The sequence below is a fragment of the Coloeus monedula genome, assembly GCF_965178545.1.
Source record: "Coloeus monedula genome assembly, chromosome: 2".
NCBI lineage: Eukaryota > Metazoa > Chordata > Aves > Passeriformes > Corvidae > Coloeus > Coloeus monedula.
The window spans coordinates 32,573,952-32,585,529 of NC_138782.1; the positions used below are offsets into that span (position 1 = coordinate 32,573,952).

General features: G+C 39.2%; 1 protein-coding gene across 1 annotated transcript in view; it reads left to right on the top strand.

The window, feature by feature from the left end:
- The window catches only part of LRFN2 (leucine rich repeat and fibronectin type III domain containing 2), a gene marked incomplete at both ends in the record, with an annotated part of 35,027 nt that extends 25,577 nt beyond the window's left edge, over positions 1–9,450 (top strand). Inside the window, one exon of the mRNA XM_082302733.1 lies at positions 8,532–9,450. Coding sequence (XP_082158859.1) covers positions 8,532–9,450 — 919 coding nt within the window. The remainder of the gene's footprint in view (positions 1–8,531) is intronic.
- Positions 9,451–11,578: the final 2,128 nt, after the last annotated feature.

Consider the following 11,578-nt stretch of genomic DNA (forward strand, 5'->3'; position numbering starts at 1 on the left):
ATCCCATCATTATAATTTGCACAGATTTCACTGCCTGGAAATAAGCGGAAAACCCCACTAGTAAATCTCAAGAAAGGACAGCATATAGATGAATCTGACAGCTGTGTTCTGCCAGGAAAATAGCAAATTCCCTTCTTCAAATTAGTTTCATTTGAGTTCTGAAATGTGCTCATTACTTCTAATGTTGCTCCCTTCTGGTGACCTCTGCTGGTATGGTAGGATGACCTTTTCTGATGTAACTGTCCAACACGGCAAAAAGAATTTGGAATTACTTGAGTTAGAGAAAATAATCATGACCCTTCAGCCAAGTGTATGAGCCATTTGTCTATAAAAAACTGAGAACAGTGTGTCCCAGGTCCCAAACTCTGCTTAATGACTCGAACACCCCTTTCATGGAAAAGTTTTACCTCTTCCCATCTTTAGAAACAGGGTGGTTATAATGTGTTGCTGCATTATCAGTTGCTGACTTTACACGCTGTTGAGTAATCTGAAATATACTGGCTGGCTCTTTGAAATGTTGCTGTGAGTTATGATAGCTTTCTAACTCTACATTTACATGTAGATACAGAGTGAATTCATTAGTGTGGCTCTGCATTGTTTCCATAAATACTTCAGCTTCACATTTACTAACAGAAATATTGTGTGGGCTTTCAATTACTCTGCTAATGAGCTTAAATATGTTTTAGTTGGATTTGAATTAGTGTGAGGAATTTTTTTTCTGAGGCAGTTAGTATAATGAGGTGAAAGGTGTTCTCTGTGTCGCTGAATAGCTTGGGTGTGACTGGATTAATCTTTTGTGCTGACAAGGCTTCCTAGAGTATACCTGCTTTCCCTCTAAAGATAAAATTGAAAGCTCAGGGCACTAAATGTCTGCTGCTGTCATGTCCACATGAAATAAATTATAGCACAGATCAGGGAGCCTGCAAGTCTAATTTTGTGTTGTCAAACCAACATGGACGAAAATGAGATTGTCCCAGAGCAGTAGCTTGCACCTGGACAGATGAAGTGAGAACCTTGACTGATTCAAAGCATCAGAAGATGGTTCTGGTGATCTTCATTCATCCAAGCACCTCACCCATTGTGCCCAACTGCAGCTCCCTGTGGTTTGCAAGAATCTTGTTGAGAATTATAAGGAGAAGCGGGTTTTCCCTTAGAGCAATGGCAATGGAGGGGAGCAGAATACCTTGTACCATGGCTCCCCTTTCTCAGCCTTGTGAAGTAATGTCCCCTAGAAGCCTACACTTTCCTCTGTCACCTGCTAAATTACTTCAAAGCACCCCCAGGGGACATTATTCAGCAGCCTATCAAAAAATTTTATATTCTCTGAGCCAATAGTTTAAAGTTTGGGATGTTTTGTTTTGTTTTTTTTTTTTTTACTTTCCTTTGTAACACAAGGCATATATTCATTATCAGTATCTCTCTGGCTCACCATCTTCTGACAGGCATATCAATTGCTTTTGTCTCTGCCTTCTCTTCCCCACCTCCAACCCCACTTTTACAAAAAAGCAGAAAAGAACATAAGCAAATTAGGAAATAATAATGAAATGATATGTACTATATGTTTTATTTGACAAGACAGATTCTCTGAAGGGCAGCTGGATGTATGAGCAATGAGAACACAAGTTTTAGAAAAGCAAGAAGGGATTTGTGTTTAATAATAAATATTCCATCTGAAGGCAAAATTATGATTGCATATCATAAAACCCCCCAAAATTAATAAAATAAAAATGCAGGAAATTATTCATGCTGGGTTGATTTAGTGTTTACTGAACAAGTCTGGCTACCTCCTGGTATTATCTGACATTTCCTTATGTTGACATGACTGACAGAGGAATTATGCCCTGTTGCTAATACTAACAAATATCTCTTTTCCCAGAACACCAGAAATACAACTGTCATTTTTTAAAGTTGCAGGTCACAATAGGTCTCTGTCTTTCCCAGATCCTAAATTAAAAAATTGTGAATCAGATGCCAAAAGAGAGATCACACACAAAATATACTTGGTACTTTTTACCTGGTTTTTTTTGGTTTTTTTTTTTTTTTTTTTTTAATTCCTGAGTCCTTAGCATGATCTGAAGACACATATTCAAAGAATTCTTTTGAAATCTGAAGGGTCAGAAATTAATCTCCATTGTTAGCTTACTTAATTTGTAATAATGTTTTAGATTTTATTTTCATTCCATCACTACAGAAACTGGGGCTTTCCGGGATAAAAATACAGAAAAAAATTACATGAGTATATACCATAAAACTTTCAAGCAAATCACAAAGGTTGGAAGCCAAGAATGCTAAGTGTGCAGCCCAAATTTGTCAATTGCATGCTCTTGCTCCCAGGCAGTACATCATGTGTGACATTTTCACTTCAATTTAGATCCTTCTAGTCTTCCTCTGATCTTTTTCTGCCCTTTTCTCCAGAGTTCTTAATCTCTGTCCACCATCTGGGCTTTTCCCACTGCCTAGATTCACTTCACTTTCTTTACAATTGTCTTGGCTTTGCTGAAAGATCTTCACCTTTTTTTACAAGATTTTTAGTCAGTCTTTCTCCGGTATGCTGATACTTTCTATCTCCCATTGATACTTTTCCTCTCCTCTACCGTCCTACTTTAATCCTACTGTGGTTGAAGGTGGACACTCCACCTGAAATGTAGGACTCTATTAGACCCTTCTACAATACTCAATGGCAGATTACCTGGAATTTTTTTTTTTTTTTCCAGAAAAACATATGAAACTGGGCTGAAGGAAAAAAAAACCCTAAAAACAACAAGTATCTTAAAACAGGGAACTAACTTATAAATGAAATAAAGGATCACTGAAAAATGAGAATTGTTCAGATTCCAGTGTTTAACTTTTCTGGATTGATTTCTAGTTCTGAGAGTAATGTTTTGCACTTAAGTGAAAGCAATTTAATATAAGAGGAAGTTTAGGAGTGTACAGTGAGACCGATATTTTCACAGTAAGGCATTACTATACAGAGAATTTAGTGTGCTAACTAAATGGAATATAATTTTACAAAGCAATCGCTATTTCACCCTGGCACCTCTCTTTCTTTTTCCCTCCTCATTGTAAGTTACAGTGCATAATGACACCACCAGCTAGCAGTTGCTCCGTAATTAATGTATAGTCTACAACAGCTACAAAATTCACACCCTAGGAATTAAGGTTTTTTTACCTTTTTTTTTTTTTTTACTTCTCCTTTTTCTGATACAGCATTTAATAAATTAGCATGACTCTATTTTGAACTCCTGGCATTTATTTCAGATGGAGAAATTGTATACAGGTAGTATATAGACCCAGATAATAAATCAAAAATTGTGCATAGATAGTATATAGTGCTGGGTAATATAAAAAAAAAAAGAAAAAAGACTATGAGAAAAGCAACATAGTCTAGCATGTTAGTATAAAACTGATTCTTGGAAGTTGCAAGTACCTTCCCAAAGGAATTGCCTTGACAGGTCCCTACAAATTCTGTGATTAAAGCAGTTTTGGGCTAAAGCTAGATGGTATCATATCCTTCCTTTGATGGAGAAAAGCAACAGAATTGCCTAGCCAATTAACCTAATCTGGGTTTTGTCTAATTTGTCTGTTTTGCATAACCACAGTATTAACGAGCAGTTCAGTCCTGCTAATCCCCAGTGCTACATAGAAGAAAAGAATCGTTTGTATATTACAGTGTAATCACAATATCTGCTAATTTCCTCTGATACAATACAGGCCTCCTTTGAAAGAAGATTGCTGGCATTATCCCCATTTTATAAATGAGGAGACTTACAGTGCAGCAAAATGATTTCTTGGGAACTGAGAGTTACTGATAAAGTGGAGCCTGATATCAATGTAGCTGATAAAGGAAGAATAAAACTCAGTTATCCTAAATTCTCAGCACAGTTCACTTTCTGCAAGCTTCAGTGCTCACTTACATCTGGGATTACTACTGAAGTCTGCAGCAAACCTTTTTCCCTTGTATTTCTAACTAATTTATTTTCTAATTTCCTTAATATCACCACACTCTGAAGTGAATAATTACAAAATTGCTTGCTTTCTGTATGTTGTGTCCACAAGGACATAACAAGGACATTTGGTGGTGGTACAAAATAAGGTTGACTTCAAATAAGAGTTCTAGCACTCTCCTTCCCTGTTTTTAGAAAGTGTCTCATGGACTCATTTTGGTGCTTTCACAAAATGAGACAGGAATCTCCATGGATTGAAGACCATGCATTTCTTGAAAAAGCCCTGCAAACTTTCATCTTGGCTTCATAGCTCTTCATCACGCATTAACTCTCCTAGGAGCATCTGCCTACTGCTGTTCTAGTTCAGATGCTTATGCCATGCCCCAATCCTGGCCATAGGGCTCCTCCTCTTCCAGCAATTGTACCAAAGCGTGAGAGAAGGGGGCTTTTTCTTGTAAATTAAGAAGGTCATTTGTAAGACCCCTAATCCTCATTTTTTTCCTTATAGAGGCAGGATTTTCAGAGAGGTCAGAAACTTGTTAATATAGGAATAGTTTTCTTTGGGGTATTTTGACCTTCAGATAGGATTCAGAAGCTAGATTAAGAATCAGAAAACAAAACACTGGCAGGAATGTGGAGATTTGCCTGCTCCTCCTACTCCAAAGAGAATAAACCAAATGAGGAAGGCAGACATTACTGTGTCTTATGTGTTTGGACAGTGACATTTCTGTGAGATTTTCAAATTTTGTCTTGACCTAGCTGGGACTAAATTTACACTTTCCCCATTGATGTATTTGTGTATTTTCTTGATTTCCCAGTCCTCACTTCTCCTGGATTCCTTAAATACATTAAAACCTTTCATAAGCTATAATCTATAAGCAAATATTTTCTTAGTTGATCTCCTCCTGCAGTTAGTCAACCGTCGCTTTATTTTTCCTGAAGAAAAGCTAGTATCAGGTTTAGATCCCTATTTCTCTTCTGTGATAAGAAGCATCTCTGCAAGATCACCCTGCCCTGAAGAGCAGGCAGACAATATCAAGCTTGTTTCTTCAAGATACCTCAACAGTTAAGTGTGTTTGCTATCCGAGGGCTAGCGAGTGAACACCAGGATCTTCTGAGTTCTAAAAGCTAACGACTTTCATAAGCTCATTTTGACCTCTAATGCAGCAGATCCTTGCTATCTGAAACCAGCTTTCTGTGTTTAGCTGATGAGTGGACTGAACAAAGCCCTGCAAGATCTCTGCCTAGATCCAGTTTTACTGGCCCCTCTTATTTTTTCTGCAGCTCTGAGCCATTGAGTCCCAGAACCAGGGCATGGTGGTCCATGATTAATGGCACAGCACGTATGGAGGAGCCATGAAGAGACACCCCCTCTTAGGCAGCAAAGCAAAGATTGAAGTGGCATTTCGCAGCTACCAGTGTTGGGGAAAATCAAAGAAAGAGTCATCAATATCCCAGAATGAAAATGTGTCTGCATTGATTTTAGATGTGGGGAGCGTTAAGAGATGTCATCCATCATATCTGACTGGCAGTATGTTTGGGGAGGGTAGACCGAAGCGTGGAGGAGTGCCAAAATGCTCTTAAAATTTGGCAAGTTCAAGAAAAGATGATCACCTTCCCTGTAAGATAGAAAACTAAGTCTGAAATTAATTACTTAACTCCTAGTACTCCTGAAATTGTTACTTATTCCTATGCTCAGCTGTTCTTTGGCAGAATAATTAGAATATTTTACAAGAACATTTAAAGTTTATTTACAGAAACATCCAAAATTCTTCATTTTAGATGTATATGGAGAGTTGTTTGCTTTTTCCTTAATTGAGATTACAACTGTGATCTTTTATAAACCTATTATAAGTCCCAATATTATCGCAGCTGTAGCTTCTAGGATTGATTGAATTTAGGAATGACTCAGTTTCTTTTAAAGGTTAAGATGAGGTTTTTATTATAGTACATTTCAACACAGTTAACCTGTCCATGCTTTAGGACTAGTTATGGCCTCACTTCTGTACATTTAAAAATAGATTGGCTTTACATTTCTTCCACTGTTCACTATCTGCCAGTCCTTGAAATATTCTAGGCAGTTACATTTCCTTGGAAGCTTGTGTGTAATTGTGTTTGAAGAAAGCAAATTGTAAATGATTTGGGCTATCAGTGTCCACTGAAATTGGGCATTAGTGTGTGAGCCTGAACAACTGTATTTCTATTTTTGTATGTTTGTTTGCTTTTGTATGTTTGAAAAGAGCCACATCCTCACCTGAGGCCAGACTGAAGGGCTGTGTCAGTAGAGAGAAAGCATAAACGCAGAGAAGACCAGACATGTGCAAAGCTATGAAGCGTGTAAACCCGGGTGTTTGCTGCTTGCTTGGACACAGTGGTCTCTCTTGCCTCTGTGTTTCATCAGTGCAAAGCCAAAGGAACCACTCTAACAGATGGTATTACAGTCCTGTTTTTCCAAGAGTTATGACCCAAGTCCAAGACCCAGTTTGTAGGGCTGACTACTCTTTCTGCTAACAGTGCAACTTGTTTGTAATGAGGTTTTACAGTGAAATAACTTCTGAATGACTTTACACATGGCAGAATTTTTTTAAGCTTTGGGCTGGTAGTGATGGTGAAAAGTGGAGTATAGCACTACAGAAGGAGATTGGAAGCAATTGGTGAAACTATTCAAGAGTTTAAAATCAAATGTTTGACGATCAATAGTATTCTGTTATTCCATATATCATCCTTAGTTTGTACATATATACTTCCTTGAACAATTCAACAGAGTGCAGTCTGCTGTGGGCGGTGGGGTTTTGTTCACAGAGCCACAGGGAGAGTAGAATGATTAGAAATAGCTTGAGACCAAATATTTCAACTTTTGGAAACAATTTTAGCAACATTATCTGGAGTGTTTCATGAGGGCTGCTTTATGACCTCTCGGCTCATTCTGAATAGCTCATCTATATCTGTGTTGAACAGCTCCATTAGGATGACAAATGTGCCTAGAATCCCAAATACACATTGAGTAAACCTGCCAGATGATGTTTATATTCCAAGCGTCTCTCACTGATCTTTCTTTTCCTTACAGAATTTTTTTTCTGTGTTTGTTTGCTTTTTAAAAAGGAGCCACAACCTCGCCTGTGGCCAGACTGAAGGGTTGAGTAAGTGGCGTGAATGCATAAATGCAAAGATGATCAGAAAATCATCTTTGCAGTGCCTTGACGTTGCTGCTTCTCTGTGCAGGTCTGTTCCCTCCCACTGCACAGAAGGTGCTCGGCAGAGCTGCAGTTTGTGCTAGCTGTGGCAATGATTTGAGGCTGAGAAAGCCTGGCACTCCCACAAGGAGTCTGCCTTGCTCCTGTGCCCAGGCCTTACCATCTCAAAGAGTCACACCAGCTCACTGTGTGTTCTAAGTGCCTGTAGGACTCCCTTTTTGCTGGTGCAAAAGACCTGCAGATCTAAGTCATAATGGGCTGTTTTAATTTCAGCTTTTTTTCTCTCACTCAAGCCTGTAATGAGGCAGTAATGAGAAACGTGCATGGGGTATCTCTTTAGTGTTATTCTTGGCTACCCACCAGGCACCAAATCTGGGATTCTCCACTGTGTCCCACTAATGTGCTGCAATTTTCACCAGTCTGAAATGGGGGTAGACCATGTTCATTCCCATCTGCTAATTTTGAATGCTAGTCATGCTCTAATATTGCATGAGTTCAAATGACTGCTTAAGTTCTGTGGCAGCAAAGAATAATGTCCATAAATGTCCCAACTTGGAGCACAGCTTGGGCCTAGCTATTTGGTTTTTGGACATGGAATTATACATGAGCAGAATTTTTTGTTGTAAATAATCCTTCTTATTTCCATCCCTGTATCTTCCTACCTCTCCTCACGCTTCCACAGCCCATACTGCCAATGCCAGTGTTTCTTTTTCACTCACACAGGGGAAGGTGGTTGTAGGGATAACTTTCTGGCAAAGATGATGATGGTAGCTGCATTTTTAGGAGATATTTTCCAGAGTGGGGAGTAGGAGGATGGGGAAAGTAAGTGGGAGAGTGGAGAAAAAGAGAGAAATGGTTGCCTGCCTTGCATTCTCAGTCAATGAGAAAACTAAGCGTAGAGCCTTGTCTTCACAAGGTAAGTAATCTGCTGATGTTAGACAGTAAATGTTCAGGCACCTGTGAAGTGATGTGACAACTGCCATGTTGAGACTCAGCAAGCACAAGGGTCATTTGCATACTAGAAAGAACTGCTCTTTGTATGTTTTTATTCTGAGTTATTTGTTCAGGTTTGAATATATTTCAGATGAGGACAGATGCAGGTGAGGAGAAAAAAAATCCCCAGTCTAGTCTGGTCTGCTTTTTCTTATTTCCTTATTACACAGTTGAGAGCTGGCCCTCAAAACTTGGGTGTTACTGAATGCTGGGATGTTGAACCCGCAGGAGCTGGGAAGCTTGAATGCTTGTTGCAATTTTATGGCTCTGAATTTTATGGCTCTTCTCTGCCAGTGCTCGGAACAGTTAACACTATGTTGTTCTTATGTCTGTTCTCTCTTACCTTTGTGTCAAGAGTAATCAATTCTTTTTTCTTTTTCTTTTTCTTTTTTTTTTTAAGGATGATACCAGCTACAAACAAGGCCTTTGTTGTAACCAACCTTGTTTCTGGAACAGGCTATGACCTCTGTGTCCTGGCAATGTGGGATGACACGGCCACAACCCTTACTGCCACCAATATTGTGGGATGTGCCCAGTTCTTCACCAAAGAAGACTACCCTCAGTGCCAGTCAATGCACAGCCAGTTCCTGGGTGGGACCATGATTCTGATCATTGGAGGCATCATTGTGGCAACTCTGTTGGTATTCATTGTAATTCTCATGGTCCGCTATAAGGTCTGCAACAATTCCCAGGGGAAGATGTCTAATGTCAGCAACGTCTACTCACAGACAAATGGAGCACAACCAGTTCAGAACGGAGTCTTGCCCCAAGTCAATCCCAAAGTGGTGGTGAGAAATGAACTTATGGAGTTTAACTGTCAGTCTGCACGGAGCAGCATCTCCTCTTCCTCCAGCTCTGCAAATAGCCGTGACTGTGACAACTACAGCCTCCAAAGTGAACAGGGCACATTGTCCAGTAAATGGAGGCCTCCTTCCCGATCAAAACACAATATTGACCGGCTAATGGGAGCTTTTGCCTCCCTGGAACTGAAATGTCAGAAAAAGGAGGAAATGACAGACTCCAGAACTTCCACAGTGGCCCGCCACTCGGACAAAGAGCCACTGCTGGGCCAGTCGGAGTCCAAATTCCGCAGCTTCCTCATGTTGCCTCTGGAGGGCAAAACTAAACGTAGCCATTCTTTTGACATGGGAGACTTTGCCACATCTCAGTGTTGCACCTACCCAAAAAAGATAACAAACATTTGGACAAAGAGGAGCCTCTCAGTCAATGGCATGCTTTTGCAGTATGATGACAATGACCTAACAGGAGCAAAAGGGACATTTGGGAGCTCAGAGTGGGTAATGGAAAGCACAGTGTAAATATCAGTGTCTCCTCCCTTCTCTTCTCCCCTCATGTGTTATAAAGCGTGGTTTGCTTCAGGGCCATGCAATTGGAAAGAGAGGGGAGGAAACGTTTTCAGTTGTACTGGCCAAAAAGATAGGTAAGCAAGTAAGTAACAGGGATAGTAAAAGAGAAAGAGGGTCATGAAATGTGAATAGGCACGTATGGTACCATTCCTGTCTGGCCCCAACTAAACCATGTGGGAATGTTTCAAAGAATTTGCTAGTTGTATTTAGCATTGCTTTCCAAAAATTACTCAGACTCTTGGTGAACCTTCACACAAGATTAAACAAGGAGGATGAAAAGGGGTTTAACAGCAGAAATTTAATTTTACCGGGTTTCTTTTTATTTTCTTTCTTTTTTTTAATGGCACCACTATTTTTTTTTTTTTTTAACCACAGAAATACACTTCTGTGGATATGACTGGTGCTAGGCTATATCTGGTTGTCATTGCAAGTGATTTTCTCAAAAGTGCAGGCAGGGCACCCACAGGGACAGATAAGAGTAAATTGTTCAGCATAATCTCATGGTGTTAACTGTGATATCTGGGCAAACAATATTTGTTGTTGAATGGACTTTTGGTTGGGATTTAATTATTTCTGTTCTGCTTTGATTTGTTACTGCTTTTGAGTTGCTTTTTTCCCACAACAGAAGGTACGTTTCTATGCATATTTTGGTTTTGTTGTCAGCCTCATCAGATACCCCAGATGGAAAGGAGGATATGTACAAAGGTCAAATATCTGATGTACTGTATAACCCACCTCTAATACCATCCCTTTTTGTCCTAGGAAAAATTGAATCTAGGGGCAAATTAAAAAAAATATCATCCTCTTTCTTCCATCTCCTTCATAGCCTCTGCTTGTCAATGCTCAAGGCATATTGGAGCAGATATTGAGATCTGTAGGGATGCTGCTATCAAAGATGGGAAAAATAGTTATCAGGATACCCTAACAAAGGATAAAGAAAGGAAAAACAGAAGTAGCTCCTGGGAACTCTCCACATTATGAATACGTGGCTTCTGGTAGAGGTCACATTCTCACTCTGCTAAAATGACACACTTGCACCCTACTGTGACAAAAGCTCCTTGTCTGTACAGTCCCATGACATGTCTTGACTGTACCAGTAACATCAGGAAAATTAAGTTTTTGTATATTTCAGGGGATTGGTTATGTTTCAAATTAGCCACAGAAGTTGAGTTAAATTTGGGTGTCTCAGAGCAGGGGGTGTCCCATGTATCCCCTGCATTACATGCGTCCCTTCCCCAGTCTGGTGCACTCCTACTCCCCTGTCTCTCATCCTCAGGAAGATACTTATAACAGGAGCTCATCAGGGTTTGTAAACAGATTCTCACATTGGTTTTCGGTGAGCATTGCTGTGGTTGTAAAAAATACACATGGCCCATCCAGCAGAATTTATTGTCCTTACCAATTTTACTGCGATTTCTAACATTCTGCTGGCTACTGCGACTGTCCTGTCATTTGTTTATTTATTTGTTTGATCAGCTGTTGGGAACCATTCTGAAATCGCGCATTGTTACTATGATTTTGTAAAAGATGTGGAGAAAGTGTGCAATGCACAGAGAAAATTACACATGAAAAAACTCTATGTATATTTTTTTTAAAAGGTTCAGAGATATATTGTGACATGGCTGTGTACTTGATCTTGTATCTGTCATGTTTCCTACTTGGAGTTTTAGATAATGACATCCCTGTGATCAGAATATTTTTTCCTTTATTTTCTTTCTCTTTTTTTTTTGCTACAAAATGTACAGTAAAAAAACATCCTTGGGGAAAAAAAAAGGACCTGCTTTTCATTTATTCGTTATTCTGTGGTCTGCTTTGAAACCTAAGAAATAATTATTTCTTAAATTATGTTGAAAATTTAGACATTTGCTTTTTCTTTCCCACAAACTGTCTTTGACTTCAGGATTTTAGGTATAAAGTAGGAATCAAGAAATATATACTTTTTTGGAATGCATAAGAAAAGATCCCATAAAAGGCATTTCACCTCTTTTTCTGTTGTTACATTTATGCAGATCTGTATTACTAGAGTACTCTAAACCCTGATCCAAAATCTGCAGACAGGTTTAAACAATTTTAAACTTAG